At 37.5% G+C, this 20,324-nt stretch overlaps 1 protein-coding gene across 2 annotated transcripts in view; it reads left to right on the top strand.

Annotated features, from left to right (window-relative positions):
* Nucleotides 1-20,324, top strand: part of LOC105831373 (pre-mRNA-processing factor 19) — a 210,192-nt gene that overhangs the window by 46,557 nt on the left and 143,311 nt on the right. For both annotated transcript variants that reach the window (XR_004962215.1, XM_036282922.1), the window contains exons 4-6: nucleotides 2,435-2,629; nucleotides 9,011-9,166; nucleotides 9,242-9,472. Coding sequence is in view for 1 of the 2 variants with exons in the window: in XM_036282922.1 (XP_036138815.1) it covers nucleotides 2,435-2,629; nucleotides 9,011-9,166; nucleotides 9,242-9,472 (582 nt within the window). In the remaining variant the exon portion in view is untranslated. The remainder of the gene's footprint in view (nucleotides 1-2,434; nucleotides 2,630-9,010; nucleotides 9,167-9,241; nucleotides 9,473-20,324) is intronic.

The raw sequence follows: 20,324 nt of genomic DNA, 5'->3' as shown, positions 1-20,324 counted from the left end.
ACATTAAGCAATTTAACATCAAGTCATGTAAAAACTTGGCTAAGGGAAGTATTTTTTCGGAATGTCAAATCTTTAATCAGTATTATTAGATTTATGAATAAACATTGCCCTAACACAATTTCAGAAACTAGAATGTTTTGATACAAGAATATATGCCGAAAAGGAAGTTATTGAATGTGGCGCGGCTAAAGAAATAACGTCATACTACTTCTAGCGTAACCATGATGACGCGGCGGCTATAGCATGAGATTATCACTTTGTTTTCCCAAAAATTGAATGGTGGAACACATATATTATTTTATATGAATGGATTTGTTTTTTAACGCTTTTTAATTTTTATTTTTACAAAATTTTGCAAAATAAGAGGTAGGAATTGGGATAAATTAAAATTTTGAAATTTTTGAGAAATATAAATATACCATTGTAAAGAGTATAAAATGCCATAAAACTTTTGTATAGAACATTTTTTTATAGACTTTATATTTTCCAAGATATTTGCTAAAAGCAAAATAATCAATTATTTTTAAGGGGTGATTTTAATTCCTAAACATTGAAATATGCCGCTAAAAAAATATGAGTCTAATATTTTTTATGTTCTGCAACATATCTAAAGTTTACTAAAATTGGTAATACACTTTTGATCTTGCCATTCCTTTATAAGACTTTAATTTAAATTAAGGTGTCTTGAGTTGATTTTTTTTTCTGTTAAATTAGGAGGTAAATTCAAATTTTGCGGTGGGGTACAAAACTACTCTGGTGTATTGTTTTAGGATTAATTTTATATTTAGTCAAATGTGCTTAGATAATTCTATATTAACTCTTTGAAGTCACTGTGGGTGGTTACTATTTATTGCTTAAATTTAACACGTTATGTCTTTTTGATTTAAGAAAAAATAATACTTCTAGTGGTAGTTAAAAGTTTCAACTATGCTCTTGTACTATTTTGTAACCGAAAGTCACGGTAGTTCGTTTTTGGCAGTTGTCCGAAGACAAGTTAAGGTGGTAGTCACCCAGTGTAAATACTTTTTTTGAAAAGAAAGTCAAATATTTTTTTCCTGAAAATACAAGACGTAAACAACATACATAACATACATAAAGATATCATGGTTTGGTCCGTGATACAGGTCAATTTTTTTTAGTGTGGCACAGCCATCAACAAAAAAAAGTCTGTATCACGGACCAAACCTTGATATCTTTATGTATTTTGAGCCGCTGAACACAAATCCGGAAATGCAGCAAAATTATTACGATTTTTAAAGTTTATTAAAGCCATTTTTTTGATTTAAAAAAAAAAGATAGGTAATGGAACAATTCTGACGCCGGATTCGTGTTTAGCACGTCAAAATATAGAGATTGACTGTGATTGAGAATGGGGTCTCAGAAACAGATCTTTTTGCTTTTTTGTCTGCATGTTAGTGTTGAAAAATGTAAACTTTGAGCTCTCATATCTTGAAGATAAAAAGTAGGTTCAATCTGAAACTCCTAGGGGATTAATGTCTTATATATAACTATTGTTTAGCACCAAATTCAAATCGAAATTCAAGGGTGGTGAAATAAACAATTTTTGACCTGTTTTTTGCCTCAGTCTTATTGGCAAGATTGCAATTTAGATTTACTTTTAAGGTCACATTTAATTTTTTGAATGTCGAGACACTACGTGATTACCACCTATCATTATTTTTAAATAACTGTATTTATAAAATTATTAAAGATATGGTAACAAAAAAATTCATGGATAAACTTAAATGTTTGAAAAATGTATTTTGGTGCGGCAATGCAGCATAGCCACCCACAAAAAAGGTCTGTATCACGGACCAAATCTTGATATCTTTATGTATTTTGAGCTGAACACAAATCCGGTATTAGAATTGCCCCATCATCCACTGCTTTTTGCGTGCAACGAAATTATGATTTTCAAAGATTTTTAGGTCATTTTTCGATTTAAAAGAGAGGTGGGTGATGGAACAATTCTGACACCGGATTTGTGTTCAACACGTCAAAATACATAGAGATTGACTAATGAGGTTCCAAAGACAGACCACTTTTTTTGTATGTGCCTGTGTTAGCGTTGCAGAATGCAAACTTTGACCTGCCATATCTTGAAAATAAAAAATGGGCCCAATCTGAAACTTCTAGGGAATTAATGTCTTATATATAACCATTGTTCAACACCAAATTCAAGTCGGAATTTAAGAGTGGCGAAACAGACGATTTTTGGCCTTATTTTGTATTATTGTTAATTTTTAAAATTATTTTTTATATGCTGAAGGATAAATAAATTTTGAAACGTTTATATGAATTAAACATATTAAATTTTTATTTTTAAATTGTGGATTAAATTTATTATACTTATTATACATGTTTGTTTATTGACTTTTTATTGAATTGTACATGTGTTTATGTAATTTGTAATAATTAATATTTTTTTCTTCAGGCTGTGGCAGTAGAAGCTGGTGGTACAGCAACTCAACCAATGGAACAAGCTGGCATCACTGAAGATGTAGTACAGAAACTTCAAGAACGAGCGACCGTTCTTACTCAAGAACGAAAACGACGTGGACGCTCAGTGCCGGAAGATCTTATGTCTCAGGACAATATTCGATCATTCCAGACACTTGCATCACATCCTGTAAGTTTTCTTTTAGATAATTTTTTACGCAACAAAATATTTAAAAAATGTATTAATTACTATTAAAAATGTGGTAGTGTCTTGCATCAAGTAAAAACGTAGTGCGAGTACATTGCTCTGTATATATTTGTATACAACTCGATTATTTGCGAGCACTCGAGATAATTGGATCTCAATAATATCTTAACCAATTAAGTTCTGAATACGTTTAACTTTTTGAATGTTCATAACGAGTATAACCGCTTAAAATTATTGCTTGTATCTTTTAGCAAATATTATTAAAATTGTTCAAATCTAACAATTTTTTAAATCAAGGAATTCGAATTTTTAGTTAAAATTTTAAAATTTGCTAATATAAATTTAAAATGAAGGCTTTAAAGCGGCACAAAATTTTCAAATATTTATAATCAATTATGACGTCTTTTTATTTTAATAACTGCATTAAGATGCAAATGCATAAACTTGGAATTAAGACTATTTTAAAGAGTGATCTCCAAAATAGCCTGTATTTTTGCCCTTGATTTTAGACTTTATTTTGATGGTAAATGATAGCAAATCATAAGACACTAATTTTCTGAAAATTTCAAATTCAACCTACTCTTCGTCATGGGTCTCATGTGCGTAGATAGGATGAATATCAATAAGAAAAGAACTTTGATCTTGCTTAACAATAATTTTTAATTTTTAAAATAAAAAGTCCACGTGACGTACAATTTAATATTTTTGGTTCGATGGTCGAAACGAGAACGCGTGTCATGCCGCTTGCTTCGATTCTTCATCGATTTCCCCACTTCGTCTCGCGTGCCTATTCGCTCCGTTTTTCACCAACAACGTGCGCTTATTTTATTAAAAGCTCGCATATGACATATAATTATATTTATTGCTAAAAAAAATAGAGAATTACTTCTTCGTCAATTTTTGCCTATTTTTAAACTATAATTATTTAGCGAACAATATATGTAAAAATTGAAGAGGCAAAGTTTTAAAAGGCAAAATATTAAAAAATAAATTTCAATGTTTACTCAACTAAATACTCAAATAATCATAAACAGACTAAGCAGCAAGGACAAGAACAATACAACAGAATGAAAATAATTATACATCTTTAATCTCCGATCTCTTGCGGGGTACAGACTCCCGACTCCGTTTACAACTCATAATTATAATTAACTTATAATTAATAAGAACCTTTGTAAACATATTAATCGCTCTAACCTAATTTACTTAGAGAGAATCTCCTTACTAAATCCTCTCTCACTTCCTCTTTCTCATTTCAGACAAAAACAAGATTTCTCTATCTACCAAAAGCTGCCTTCAAATCTACAAACAATAGCACCAGTTTTTCATCCCTCTTTTCTATTTGCCTATTGACCAAGTCATTCAAAAGATATTATTTTCTTTTTTTTTCTTTGATTACTGCATTTCCCCTCCTTTTTTCTCTGGCTCTCTTTTCTCTCTTTCTCTCCCCTCTCCTTCCTCTTATCCAAACCGACACTAGCAGATGATTAGAATCTACTCTATCCTCTACCACCAATTTATCTATCCTTTTTCTCTTATTTCCTCGTTCCTTATCACGTAATCTATTACCGACCCTTCTCTTCTTTCTACTGTGACGTGACAGCCGCAGGCTGCTGTCCGTCACAAGGGCCTTAGCGGCTTTTACGCGTTAACATCACGCAGGTTCTGCGTCCTCCCGCTCAGGAACGGACGCGGAAGCGTGATAAGTCGTGTTTTCTGTGTGTGTCGTCTCGTGTGTTGTCCCTTCGCTAATTGTTAAGATTCTTACAAGCGCTGTACATCGCGAGTGCGGCGGGAATCGGTGGCAACAGCGATCTATTTTGTAATTTTTGAACGTCTCATCTCGACGGAGAACCTTCCCGGAGGTCGCAGAGTGAGCGGACATCGAGGGAGTAACGGAGACCCTTTTCGAGCAGAGGTCCGTAGGTAATACCGCCCTTTTCTTGCCTACAATTTGTATCGTACGAGAATTCCGATACTGCCGCCGAATCACGCTTTCAGGTTCCAGCGAAGGCGTGCAAGGCTGGTGTCCCGACGGGGCGACTTCAAATCCGATCCCGTACAAGTTCCAGCGGAGATTGCGACAGCTTACAATCAGTAAACGCCCTCGTCGTGGAGGAAATAACGTCCCGGTGGTGGAGGATGCGCCTGGCAAGGAGAAAGGAATCTGCCGCAGAGAAAAGCGCCTAAAATTCTCGTGCACGGGGCCCAACAATATCGACCACCGCGCTTGGATCGATCAGCAAGCGACGGCGTGCACTTGCGCGTCGCGCGCAAGTCGATTTTGGAAAATCGCGCCCAATAAGGGCCCGGCTTATCAGAGGCAAGGTGGGGCGTGTCGACGAGCGGCCCCCGCAGGATCCAGGATTCTTTACTCGAGCTGCGGACGTTGTAATCAGTGTGTGTGCTCCGGAGTCCCGAGCTGCGATCTTTGTGAGAGAGGACGCAGAAACCGGAGATCATCCCGATCCGGACGAGGCAGACTTGGACGAGCGCCACGATAACTTTGTAAAGCCACCGATTTCGCGGTTAGGCGAGTTGCGGGAAAAATCGCGAATTTATTGCTATATTTTCCGACGTTCGAGTAAAGTTACGAAAGAGCGCGAAATTATTGGAATATCGCTACCTCGCCCGATCGCGCCCGTCCACGTGAATTCGCTCCGTGTTGTTCGTTTTGTATTGCCGTTACGTTGCGTATGCGTTCCGATCCGCAGCCGAGTCCCCTGTATTTCTGTAGCGTGATCGTATCGTGAGTTACTGTCGTTAATTCTATTGCAGACCGTCGCGCATTTATAATTCCGTAAACTCTAATTTACCTTGTCACATTTGTATCGCGAATCACTTTGTAATTGCGCCTTCGTCCGATTTAATGTCATTGTTTTGTACCGCCTCGTTGGCGAGCTTATAATAATTATCGCGCATATTACTTGCGGGATCTTGTAACGCGTGGAAGAGCACGAGTCCGTCGCGTCGGCTCGGAGCTACTGTTCGTCCCGATCACTCTTGGCGAAACCGTTATTCTATCGGGAGTTTGGCGTCCACCAACGACGCAGGATAAAGCGTAGACAAGTCGGAAAATTCCCGCGTACGTAAAATAACCCGTTCGTTAATTGTCTCGTATTCGCCAAATTTAATTTCAAGCGGTCGTCAGCTTGTAACGCGCGCGAGTCACTATTGCCGCTCAACAGAGCTGTATAATCCTGTATTGTTTACTGTTAAATATATTTGTCAATTTTATTGTTAACTTTACGTTGTCTTAATAGTTCTCTTGCCTTCCCGATTCCATCCGCCTGCGTCGAACCTCCTCCTCTGCCATTTTAGGGCTAAGTAACTGGCTATCGGAGCCGCTAACGCTCCGGTTGCCTGACGAGCGCCCGTCTTTCTCGCGATCTCAATAGCGTAACGCTACTTTGTGGTTTGGCGTAAACAGAGTGGTACGCTTAACGTACCTGGCGCCCAATTACGTATTGCATTGAAAAATTACGAGGAACGGTCGCCCCGGCATCCGGGCGGCTCAGGGCCGCGACGAGGGACGGAGGCGAAGTTGGCCGTCGCTCGCGAGCGCGGTTACACTACATATGCCCATTTCTCTCTCTCATCGTCTTTCACATCTCCGTTTAAGATCGTCCAACTCCAAAAACTTGCAGAATTTTTTTCTTTTTTTATTTACTTTTTCACATTCCTTCATTCCCTTCTCTCTTCCTCCATACAACTTCTCTTTTTTTATCTCTTCCCTCTTTTTTCTTCTCCATTTTTTTCACCCCCTCTCCCATTTTGTTCCTTTACTCTCATCCCTTTTTTACCTTTGTCTCTCATTTCAACCATAACCCCTCTAATCCTATTCTAACTTACTTTCAAATATTCAACTATCTAACTAACACACTTGTTTGTCATTTCTCTTGTTTACCTACTAACCGGCTCACGTCACTTTCTTCGCCCCCTCCTATTCTCTTCTTTTACGCGCTTTTCTCCTAAATCTCCTGTATACTCCGTGCTTACTCTATACCTACCATGCTTCTCTTAAATCCCTAAATCCTATCTAATTAATGAACTTCCCGATTTAACATCTTTCTACCTCCCTCCACCCAACACTCTCACTCTCACCTCTGCTTTGCAAATAAACTGTAACTCTCAATCGCTTTTTTTATTCATACAATTATACACCCCTCACACATCTGTCACACTCTTAGTCACTGGAAACGGAAGTCGAAAATAATAAAAACAAGAATAAATAAACAAAAATCGAATAACGTGAAAAATATTGTTTCTTTCGTATGTTTTTTTTTCCGTCGAATTAATTGGCGTAATCGTTTTTTTAATAATCAGTTTAACTATTTGTTTATAACAATTTGTTGTAAAATTGATTTTTGCAAAGTGTTTTTTATGTTAACTGACATCATTGACAACATATGTCAAGGTCGTGGTCATCGGAGTTTTTTTACACGAAAACTTCAAAAATTGTTTACATAATCTACATAATTAATCTCTTTGCTGTGAATGACACATATGTGCAAAAATAAGACGTGCCATCAGTGTGAATGACACATGTGCATCTTGAAAAAAAAAGTTAAACTACCAGAATTTTTATAATGGCAAGTATTCCAAGGTTTTTGGGGTCGCTGAATTCGAATTTAAGGTCAAAATTGCAAAATTCCAAATGGCGGATTGAATATGACGCATCAGTTTTAAAAAATAATCAGATTTTCTTAAAAATACGTTCTTACACTCAGATAACACAGTGTCTTCTTAAAGAATTCATAAAGTAGTCTTCCTTTCTGAACAGTAATTCCTGAGGAATTCATAGAAGAATACTTTAAGAATAACGTAGGAAATTACATGCACCATGATTCGAATTCCTCAGGACTTCTTAAAGTATTCATATAGATTTATTTGTTAGAATTCCTTAGAACTTCTTAAAGTATTCATTAGGACTTCTCGAAGTAGATATTTCAAACGGAATTAAAAAATTTATTTTCAAGATTTCTGATCAATGTTTCGATTTTTATAATATTGGAACGTTTCTCAGAAAAATTTAAAAAATAAATTCTGATTAATTTTGTAAGAGGAAGAAGATTATACCATGTTTCAGCCAAGCCATAGTCGTACCTGTTAAAGCATGTTTAATTTCTGTACCTGAAAAAACGGTCACCTATCCAAGTGTTAACCATCGCCAACGTTGCTTGACTTCGAAGACCGTACGCATCCTAACGCCCCGTGATAATCCATAAACACTTCTTGTTTATGCATACATATTTGTTAATATATTGTTTTGTTAATTATATATAGCGCATTTTGTGTATAAAAGTATAAATTAGCATTTATTAAGCGATATATAATTATAAAAATGTAATTGAGATTATCCAAACACTCGAGTAATTTCTGATGAACACTCAAAGTATTCCAAATAATAAATCGCGAGGTATTCATTGCAATAAACTCTTAAGGAATACTTCAATGTGAACTCATTGTGGCTAATTCCTCAAGAAATCTTTATGTATTCATTTTTCTACTTCGCCAAGTCTTCTTTAAAATGACTTTTCTATGAATACTTTAAATATTCCAAATAATAAATCGCGAGGTATTCATTGCAATGAACTCTTAAGGAATACTTCAATGTGAACTCATTGTGGTTAATTTCTCAAGAATTCTTTATGTATTCATTTTTCTACTTCTCCAAGTATTCACTAAAATGACTTCTTTATGAGTTTCTGTTCATCTCTGTGTTATCTGGGCAGGGTTTTTGGGTCGCTAAATCTAAATTTTATATTAAAATTACAAAATTAAAAATGGTAGATAAAATATGGCACATCAAAGTTTTTAAAAACAGATTTCTTGAAAATGGGTTTTTATATTGAATCCGTTATTTTGAATTTTGAAATTTTGATCTAAAATTTGAAATTAATGACTCTAAAAATGTAAAGAATAAATTGGTGGATGAAATTGCAAAAACTTTTTTACTACAAAAATGGCATAAAACATTGATTTCTGTCCCAGTTAAAGGGTTAAAAATTAAATATTTTGAAAACCAGCCGTTTCCGTACATTTGCTTTTGACTACATTTTCTTTAGGAGACTTATTCAACTTTTTTTTAGTGATCTTCTGCTTATTTATATTTATATTTTTTTTTGTTTGATTTTTTGAACATGATTATTTATGACACTACTGATAAAAAAGTATTTGGTGCTATAATTTAGACCTAAGAAAAAATAAATTTAATTGTGTAGGAAACTTTTTAATTTTTAGTAATACAAGATATAATAACAAAATTGGATAATAATTCAAAAAATTGTTTATTACATAAATAAGACAAATTATATATCATTATTAAAAAATATTTGTAAATAATTAATTGTATAATTTTAGGGACTTCATTCTGCTAGTGTGCCTGGAATTCTGGCGCTTGATATTCACAGTACCGATACCAGCAAAATTTTAACAGGCGGTGCCGACAAAAATGCTACTGTCTTTAACAAAGATACCGAACAAGTAGTAGCAATTCTCAAAGGTCACACAAAGAAAGTAAGTACAATTATAATTTTAATTTTTGTCTTATTATTTTTTAGAATGTACTAATTTTCTTAACTATCTTTGTAGGTTACACGAGTTATTTATCATCCGGAAGAGGACATAGTAATGACTGCATCACCCGACACTACAATTCGTGTGTGGAACGTTAGTACCAGTCAAACAACGTTGTTATTGAAAGCTCATGACGCACCTGTGACTGGACTGTCTCTGCATCCAACCGGTGATTATCTGCTAAGCTCCTCTCTGGATCAGCATTGGGCCTTTTCGGACATACGTACTGGCAGATTATTGACTAAAGTATGTTTTAAATTAAGATCATATTACATTTTAAAAATAACTTAATTTGTTCCTTTCTGTTACTTAACTTGGTTTACATTTTTTGATAACTTATAACTTAGTAGTTACTTTTATAGTTACTTTATATATTTTAAATCTATTTATTAACATATATCTTGTGTTTAGTAGAAAGTAATGATAGATGTTTGTTACAGTCGGCTAAGTGCAGTCGGCTATTTTCAACGAGTGTGTGCGTCCGCACAAGTGGAAATAGCCAATCCGCACAAGTAACACATTCTATTTTTTTTTTTTTACGAGTGCGTAGAATATGACGATGGCGAGAAGTGGTTCAGAGCGAAAGGCGGAGGGTTTGGGGGGGGGGGCGAGAAGTTTACGGGGAGCGGAGCCTCTCCTCCCGCAATTAAAAAGAAAACTTTATTTCTATTTAATTTTGAATAAACTAATTCTAATAAGACAAAAAATTTACCTTTGTTGCGATGTGTATGATCAAGTTTGTTTTGTGGGAAATGAAAGATTAGTTTCACTTCGTGTTTTCGCGTTACTCAGTTTATTATAAAACTCATCTTAGTGTTACAATTTTACTTCTACACTACTATCGAGCAAATTGCAGTTTGCACAGATTATTATTCTGGAAGTCTTGGCTTCTGATGCAAACGCGTCTTTCAGGTAAACCAAAAACAATTCGTAGCTCGCGATTTGACGGTTACTATCAAAATTATTTATGTAGAACAAACGTTCCTTTTTGTTATTATTAGATTATCAAATGTTTCGAGACGTCGTCAAGCTTTGGTTAATTGAATATGTTCGCACCTGAACGACGCGCCTACGTACTTCGCCGAACCTCCGCGGCGTATGTTCGTTACAGTTTTAGATTCTAAACTAAATCTTAGAACGCTCGCGGGTTTCCGCAACATCCTCCCCCCGTTGAGAGGGTACCGAACAATTTAATCGCTTATTTCACTATCGTGTACACATAGTGATTTCGTGTGAATATCTTTCGGAGCTGTATTATGCACTCTTTCCTGTGTATACAACCACGCTTGGGGGTTTGCGCCCTGAGTTGTGTCAGAGTTTGTGCGCTTCAAAAGTTGACTTGGTACCAAGTATTGCATCGTGTGTATCGCCTTTTCGGCGTCGCATCGTTTGTATTACCTTATCGACGTCGCATCGTGTGTATATTACATAATTGAACGCATTTGTTACAATGTTAGATTAATGTTATGATAAGTCATATTATTATACTACAAAGTGCGTCTACAACGGCTTTATATACGGGAGTGGACATAGGAGTTTTGCTGCTCTCTGCAACTTTTCGCTCGCCGTTTTTATTGTGGCGACTCTGTTGATGTCCTTGCCGGGATGCAATTCCACGATTCAACCAAGCAGCCATTGCGTGCAGGGCAGATTTCGGTCTTTGATAAGAACGATATCTCCGGTAGAAACGCTCGGGCCATCCTTGTTCCATTTGGAACGTTGTTGCAGTTTGTTTAGGTATTCGAGCCTCCAGCGTGACCAAAAATCCTGGCGAACCTTAGTGATATGCTGCCAAGTTGAAAGGCGGTTGTTTGGGATGTCGATCAACCGGTCCTCGGGCAGGAACGTGGTCGTTCGACCAATAAGATAATGCGCGAGCGTCAAAGTCAGCAAGTCGTTCGGATCCGTTGATAATGGAGTGATAGGTCAGGAATTCAGTATTCCTTCGATCTCTACAACAAGGGTGTTTAACTCCTCGAACGTAAATAAACTATCCTTAACTACCCGTTTAAAATGATATTTGAAAAGTTTCACCATGGCTTTCCACAGTCCCCCGAAATGGGGCGCGTGGGAGGGGGGGGGGTGCGAAATGCCACGTGAAACGGTGATCACTGGCGAATTTAGCTACACGTTCTTGGTGTACATCGGAATTAAAGAGCGCGTACATTTTCTTTAATTTGCTATTTGCGCCTATAAAATTAGTTCCGTTATCGGAATAGATGTGCTTCGGCATCCCCCACCTCGCGATAAAGCGCCGTAATGCCGCGATGAAGCCATCGGTGGTTAGATCGTTTACGATCTCGAGATGTGTTGCTTTTATTGAAAAACAGACAAAGACGCAGACGTAGACTTTAATCCGAGTTCTATTTCGAAATTTTTTCTCTTTGATATTAAACGAGCCGCAAAAGTCAATTCCTGTATTCGCGAAGGGAAACGCTTCGCAGACTCGCGATCGCGGAAGGTCGGCCATCTTATAATCGGCGGGAATTGCGTTGAAACGAAAACAACGCTTGCACGTGCGTATAATTTTTCTGATTTGATTACGTTCGTCGAATAGCCAAAATTTCTGGCGGATCATATGAAGCGTAGTCTGGATTCCCGCGTGATAATGTTTTGTGTGGACTTCTCTAATAATATTGTCCGTAACCGGGTGATAGCTCGGTAACAAAATCGGATGTTTTTAATTGAATGGCACGTTTGACATCTTAATTCGCCCACTTACGCGAATCAGGCCGTTTTCGTCTATGAACGGATTCAATCTGTCGATCTTATGTTTGCTGGTCGCGGTGGCTCGATTTTTGATCCGTTTGAATTCGTCTAAGAGACCGATGGCTTGCAAGAGGTTCAACACGCGATTTTCGGCTTCTTCAACTTCCTCTGCGCATAAAGGACCGGAATATTTTTTGTGAAGCAATAAACGATGACAGTACGCCACGACTCTTAGTAATTTTGCGTATGAAGAGTATGCCCCAAGAATAGTCGAGTCGCGTGTTGTTACCTCGAAGCATGAATTTTGTTTAAGTTCCGGTATTTCGATCTGTCGAGTGATTACGGAAGGCCACTCGTTCTCGTGCTCGATTAGCCATGAAGGCCCGTTTGACCACGTTTTGTTCTGCATAAATTCCCGAGGTAACTGGCCCCTTGCGTCCGCCGGATTGTTTTTGGATCGAATGTGTCGCCACTTGCTCGCATTGGTAAGATGTTGTATTTCGGCGATGCGGTTTGCAACGTATGTTTTAAGAAGATGAGACGGGGTTTTTATCCAGTGCAAAACAATGGTCGAGTTGCACCAAAGAACGACTTTGTTAGGAGCTCTGCTTAAAGCTCGATAGATCTCTTGTATCAATTGAACAAGCAATAATGCGCCGCACAATTCACGCGGTATCGTCGTAGTTTTCAACGGGGCGACTCGCGATTTCGCGCATAAGAGCTTGACAGTGACTCGATTGTGATTTTCCTGCGACCACACGTAAATGACGGCTCCGTATCCGACATTACTTGCATCGCAAAACCCATGGAGTTAATATCCGTCGCGGCTGCTTAGTGATAATTCGCGATTGATCAAAAACTGGTTAATTATATCAAATTGCTGCACGAACCGTAGCCAATCAGTATATATCGTTTGCGGAACAGATTCGTCCCAGTCTAAACCGGATCGCCAGATATCTTGCATTATTCTTTTTGTGTACAGAATAATTGGACCCAATAATCCTAATGGATCGAATATCTTCGCGATATCGAATAGCAATTTCCGTTTTGTTAATCTTTCCGCAATCTTAATCGGTTTGGAGCAATAACAAATTTTGTCATCGCGTATTTCCCATGAGATGCCTAATGTCTTCAATGCGGAATCAATTTTAAATGTAAATTTCGCGTGTTGAATACCGGTATCTAAATCTTCTATGATTCGAGAATCGTTTGAGGCCCATTGTCGGATGGAAAAGCCGCCCTTCGCGAATAAGGCGATGATTTGGTCTCACGTGTCTCGACATTCGTCGATGGAATCCGCGCCGGTCAGTAATCGTCGACGTAAAAATGTTTTTTAACAATTTCGGCCGCCTTAGGAAACGAAGCACGTTCGTCGTCCGCGAGTTTTTGTAACGTGCGTATGGCAAGGAAAGGGGACGAAGTAAACCCGAAAGTGAGGGTATTCAGTTGAAAAGTCTCCACTTCATTTTCCCGACGCCAAAGCACCCTCTGATATCGACGATCGTCCTCATGTAATGAGACCTGACGATACATCTTTTCTATATCGACAGTCATGACATATTTGTACGAGCGGAATCTAATTAAATGGGCGAATAATTTATCTTGTATTGTTGGCCCGACCATCAATACGTCGTTTAAAGAAAGGCCCGTGCTCATGGAGGCCGACGCGTCGAAGACGACTCTGATCTTAGTTGTATTACTAGAAGGTTTTATCACCGGATGGTGCGGCAAGTAATAACCGTTATCATCAATGCTTGTTATCGGCGACATGTGTCCTAAATCTAAATATTCTTTAAGAACTCGGAAATACTCGGATTTAAGATTCGCGTCCGCGTTGAGTCGACGTTCTAATGATGCGAAACGTTTGAGAGCCATGCTCCGTGACTCACCGTCTAATAACGAACGTTCCTTTTTGTTATTATTAGATTATCAAATGTTTTGAGACGTCGTCAAGCCTCGGTTAATTGAATATGTTCGCACCTGAACGACGCGCCTACGTACCCCCGCCGAACTTCCGCAGTGTCGTATGTTCGTTACAGTTTTAGATTCTAAATCAAATCTCAGGACGCTCGCGGATTTCCACGCAACAAAGTTTTTTGTCGAGGAATTTGTTAATATCATTTGTCGTCAAAACTTTAAGCGTTTTGCTTTGAAACCCAGATGATACAGAGATAAACAAATTCTTGAAGAAGTCATTTTAATGAATACTTGGAGAAGTAGAAAAATGAATACATAAAGAGTTTTTGAGGAATTAGCCACAATGAGTTCACATTGAAGTATTCTTTAAGAGTTCATTGTAATGAATACCTCGCGATTTCTTACTTGGAACATTTAGAGTATTCATAGAGAAGTCATTTTAAAGAATACTTGGCAAAGTAGAAAAATGAATATATAAAGAGTTTTTGAGGAATTAGCTACAATGAGTTCACATTGAAGTATTCCTTAAGAGTTCATTGTAATGAATACCTCGCGATTTCTTATTTGGAATATTTAAAGTATTCATAGAGAAGTCATTTTAAAGAATACTTGGCGAAGTAAAAAAATGAATACATAAAGAATTCTTGAGGAATTAATTACAATGAGTTCACATTGAAGCATTCCTTAAGAGTTCATTGCAATGAATACTTCGCGATTTATTATTTGGAATACTTTGAGTGTTCATCAGAAATTACTCGAGTGTTTGGATAATCTCAATTACATTTTTATAATTATATATTGCTTAATAAATGTTAATACTTTTATACACGAAATGCGCTATATATAATTAACAAAACAATTAATATACAACTTAAGAGCGTGCTGATCTGCAACGACAGAGTGTCGCATTCCGTTTCACGCATGATGCAACATTTATTCTCGTTTGTGTTAACTATACATATGTTTCATCCTTCTGACAACATTTATTGTAATAATCTATAACAAATATGTATGCATAAACACGAAGTGTTCATGAATCATCACGGGGCGTTAGGATGCGTACGGTCTTTGAAGTCAAGCAACGTTGGCGATGGTTAACACTTGGATGGGTTGACCGTTTTTTCAGGTACAGAAATTAAACATGCTTTAACAGGTACGACTATGGCTTCGCTGAAACATGGTATAATCTTCTTCCTTTTACAAAATTAATTAAAATTTGTATTTTTTAAATTTTTCTCAGAAAGTTCCAATATTATAAAAATTGGAACATTTATCAGAAATTTTGAAAATAAATTTTTTAATTCCGTTTGAGATATATACTTTGAGAAGTCCTAATGAATACGTTAAGAAGTTCTGAGAAATTTCAACAAGTAATTTTATATGAATACTTTAAGAAGTTCTGAGGAATTCTAACAAATAATTCTATATGAATACTTTAAGAAGTCTTGAGGAATTCGAATCATGGTGCATGTAATTTCCTACGTTATTCTTAAAGTATTCTTCTATGAATTCCTCAGGAATTACTGTTCAAAAAGGAAGACTACTTTATGAATTCTTTAAGAAGACACTGTGTTATCTGGGAAGCCTTATGCTTGTTTTTTGAGAAATGCAATGAGTTGTCATATTCACTAATATTTATTACTTTGCATTGCTTGACTTTATTGCGACCGTTATGCGATGACACATGATAACACGATGTCTGTGCGACACGAAATAATAGGTTTTTTTCTAGGGTTAGGTTTGTTTGAAAGCGACCAGAGAGAAGGCTGAAAGACGACACGGCCTGGTTTTAGGTGATCTTCAATCTCGATACGCCTCTGTGAACTTCGAAAATTATGCACATGAACTACGTAGCCAATGTGCACGTTTGAGCGAGCGGGTAACTCATATGTGCACAATTCTGGTTGCATTCCGTGCTATGTACACGAAGCGACGGCTATATGAGAGTGAGTGAGAAGGTAATGAGAGCGAGCGAGATGACAACAAGAGAGCCTGGAGAGCGAGCGAGATGAGGATAACAATACAAAGAGGGGAAAAAAAGGCTCGAGCTGGCTTTTTTTCCATGCTGTTATTCTCATCTCACTCCTTCCTATTACCATTTCGCTCGACGATCTCTTGGCTTTTGTAATCATCTCGCTCGCTCTCATTACTTTTTTGCTCGTTCTCATATAAGAATTGTCGCGTTATCATTCCTTCGCTCTTATATTTTTTCGTTTGCTCATATAACTATATTTAAAGACCGAAGATTAGAAACTTATACTATAAATTTTTAAATTATATATTGCTCTTTATCATACATAATTATATATTATTTATGTATAATTACATATTTATTCAATTATGTGTTAAAAAAATAAATTAACTCCCTGAAAAGAATCTCGCGTGTCTTTCTACATTAGGCGCAAGACACTGTAGCATCTTTTAATTACGATGTAATTAAAAATACAATACATATTTATCTCCTTTCTTTAAATAAAAATAGCATTATATATAAATTGAAAAATTAAAAAGGGACTATTTCGTAATTCTAATATTAAGCCGAAGCGAGCGCGTACGCGCATACTAATAACTTATTATATTTGCACGGGTTTTAATCCGACTAAGAATAAAATATTTGTTTAATATATTTGTTTAAAAAATTGGGATGATCAAAACTTATTTAGTACTTCGAAAAATTTAGTTTAGATTATTTATTACTTTTTTTACGTATGTGCCGGAAATCTGAAAACGGTTTAAGTAAAAAATCTAAAAGAAATAAATTTATCTAAAATTTGGACGTATATCAAATATGGAATAAATACATGTTTTTATAGATGTTTAATTAACAAAAAAGCTTTACGTGATCAAAAATTCTAATTTTAATGAAACTTCCCAGGAAAAAATGTTTTATATAAAAACAAATATAAATATGTACGTATAAAATATGTGCATATATGTTTAGTTTCTTTTCTTTTGCAAAATTTCTGTTTGACATAAAAAAGTAATAGTCATATTGAAAAGACAAAAACTAATAAATTAAAGAAAGGAAATTAGCATAAATATGCATTAACATATTTTTTATATTGTTGTGAGCGTTTGCTCGTTTTGGGAATTCTTTCCCGTCGGTAGTTGGGATCGTTCTGCCTGAAGGGTTGGGACCCAAAGGGTGAAGGTTCGGCTCGGTGTATAAAAGAAAAGAAGATGCTTCTTACGTGCTTGTTCGTTGTCTTTATTTCTGTTTCTTGCGCTTACAATCAGCTGTGATGGTGTTAGATATCACTCGCGATAAGGTGTATAGTACGCGACGCGGCTCGGACGTTGTTATGTTTCTCTCCGGCTCGGTCACGGCGTGGTCGCGTTTATATATTATGATATCTGGCGCAATTTCGGGGGCCAGTGACCGGGCGTCGGTAGCTTCCGCGAGGCTAAGCGTTTCGACATCGGAACGCGGTAGCCTTGCGGTTTGATTTTGCAGCGTAGGACCTATTTCTAGGGCGATACGAACTGCTTCCGAACGCGCTGTTGTAATCTCACGGAAGTTACTCGGGACTTCCGTGAGCGCGGCGGATTCTTGTGCGTCTTTCGAAAGAGGTGCTTCTTGCAACGTCTTTCGAAAGATGCGTGTCGCAATTTTAATAGATATAGTTGTAATCGGCTTACAACATCCCTCCCCCGTTAGATAAGAAAACGAGGGTGCGATGTTTTCGCTTACAACTTTGTTCTCAGATGACAACCTGCTTTGCTAGGCCTTGATGGTTTGCTAGTTTGTTTTGTATATATTATGTAAATCATGATGGCTATTATGATTAAGGCGGTAACGCCGCTGGTTGTCATTTTCGACGAAGAAAAGGCTCTTGGTTAATTTTCGGTTTTTTTTTTTTTTTACTCAGATTACACGCTCGCTTGGGAGATGGTTCGTGTTACAATATTTGTTGTGGTTGTGTATATACAATATATTGCTTTTGTATCTATCTTATTTATTACATTTGTTTTACAGACGATAAAGTATTTTTATAATTCGCAATAGCGCTGGTACTTATTAGTGCTAACTATTCGAGAATCTCAGTCGCGTCTTGCAGTAAGTCGTTTTGTTAAGGCGTTTGTCAAGATCGTCTGTTGTGTATGAGTGTTTGGTTTTGGATTTTGTTTGTGATTTTTTTTTTGTAGTTAGCTTGTAGTGTCGCGTTTTATTAGTGTACCATTTTGTTGTGTTCTTTCTTTGGATTATTTTGTGACTATTCCTGAAGCGGTACCCGGATCTGCTACTTGGTGAGTCCTTTACTCTTCTATGAATAGTTTTAATCGGTTCGCGTGTACGCGTATAGTTTTTCGTCCCATTTTTATCGTATAGTTGACGTCGTTATTTTTCGTGATTATCTTGTACGGTCCGATCCATTTTGCGTCTAATTTCTTCGATCGGCCGCGTCTTACGGTTTTGTCGTAGAGCAATACCTTTTCCCCGACCTTAAAATTTGCTGGCCTTGAGTTTTTGTCGTATTGTTTCTTTGCCTTTTGTTTTTCTTCTTGTGCCTTTTCTTTTGCTATTCTGCTTGAGGCTCGCAATTTTTCTCGTAGCTCCTGCGCATAGTCGTCGTAGGAATATGTCAGTCTAGGCGGTTGGTTTAGGGCTGTAGGTAAAGTCGCTCTATGTCCATATATCAGTTCAAAGGGGGTAAGCCCGGTTACGGTATGTGGTGTCGTATTGTACGTAAACATAGCGTACGGTAGCCACTCGTCCCAATCTGTTTGATCGGTATTTATGTAGTGACGCAAATATTCTGCCAGAGTCCGGTGTGATCTTTCCACTGTTCCGTTGCTCTCTGGGTGATATACAGTAGTTTGCATTTTTTCAATCTTCAGCAATTTGCATACGTTCTTGAAAAGTTCACTTGTAAAATTCGTACCTTGGTCTGTGAGTAGTTTCTCTGGTATTCCGTGTTCAAAAATTATTTTAGTGGCAAATGCTCGTGCCACTGTATTCGCATCCTGACTTTCTATCGGGATCGCCTTGCTGAATTTCGTAAGAATATCTTGGAAGGTCAAGATATATTTATTTCCTGTGGTCGTTATCGTTAATGGTCCCACAATATCCATAGCGCATTTTTTAAATGGTTTTTCGGGGGTATCCGTTATCACCATAGGCATCTTTGTTTTTGCTTTTAATTTGTTTTTCTGACAGTGTTCACATTTTGCGATGTAGTCTTCCACATCTTTCGTGATTCCTCGCCAATTATGGTCCAATCGTATCCTTTTTAGCGTACGTGCGATTCCTTGATGCCCTCCTAGAGGAGCGTCGTGATATTCATATAATATCTGTTCCTTTTCTTTTTCCGTGTATTTCCGGTTTGTTGTTTCTTCTTCTTCTTCCTCTTCTTCCTGTCGGTTTTTATCTTCGACGGTATTTACGTGCTCCGTGTCTTCTATTACGGGGTGTCGGCTCAGTGCATCGGCATTGGTGTTGCCTTTGCCTGCCTTGTGTATTATCTCGTAATCGTATTCGGCGAGCTTGAGTCTCCATCTTATCAGACGAGATCCTGGATCTGTCACATTAAATAGCCATACGAGTGGCTTGTGATCCGTAATTATCTTAAATTTTGTGCCGTATACATATGGTCGAAAATGTTTCACGGCCCATACGATCGCTAATAATTCTTTTTCGGTCGTATTATAATTCTGTTCTGCTCGATTCATTATTCTGCTTGCGTAAGCGATCGGGCGGTCTTGGCCGACGGTGCCTTGAGATAACACCGCTCCTACCGCGTAATCTGACGCGTCGGTAGTGACGAGAAATTCTTCACTGAAGTCCGGATATTTTAATACCGGTGCGGTAGTTAATTTTATTTTGAATGTGTCAAACGCATTTTGTTGCGTGGTTGTCCATGCGAATTTTTCTCCTTTTTTTGTTAACATTGTTAAAGGTTTCGCTATTTTTGAAAAATTTTCAATAAATTTTCGGTAGTACCCCGCTAGTCCAATAAACGCTTGCACGTCCTTTACTTTTGTAGGGGTGGGAAATTTCTCCACGGCGTCCAGTTTTTTGGGATCGGGTAAAATTCCGTCCTCGGTGATTACGTGGTCTAGGTAGTTCACCTCTTTGCGTATGAACTCGCACTTCTCCGGCTGGAGTTTCAAGTTACTGTCTCTCAGCCGTGTTAACACAGCGGCTAGCCGTTTGTAATGCTCACTCAGGCTCGGCCCGTAAATAACAATATTGTCTAAATATACTAGACATTTGAGACCTTGTAAACCCGTTAAAACTGAGTTCATTAGGCGTTGGAACGTCGCGGGGGCATTCCTTAATCCGAACGGCATTTGATTGAACTCGTAATGCCCGTACGGTGTGGAGAATGCCGTCTTCCCCTTATCTTTTTCTGCTACTGATATCTGATGATATCCGGCAGCGAGATCGAGCGTGGTGAAATATTTTGCATTTCCGAGTTGATCCAATATATCTGTTATGTTCGGGATCGGGAAAGAGTCTCCGATTGTAATT

The sequence above is a fragment of the Monomorium pharaonis genome, chromosome 2 (genome assembly GCF_013373865.1).
Source record: "Monomorium pharaonis isolate MP-MQ-018 chromosome 2, ASM1337386v2, whole genome shotgun sequence".
Classification (NCBI taxonomy): Eukaryota; Metazoa; Arthropoda; class Insecta; order Hymenoptera; family Formicidae; genus Monomorium; species Monomorium pharaonis.
This window is presented reverse-complemented; position numbering and strand designations above follow the sequence as displayed.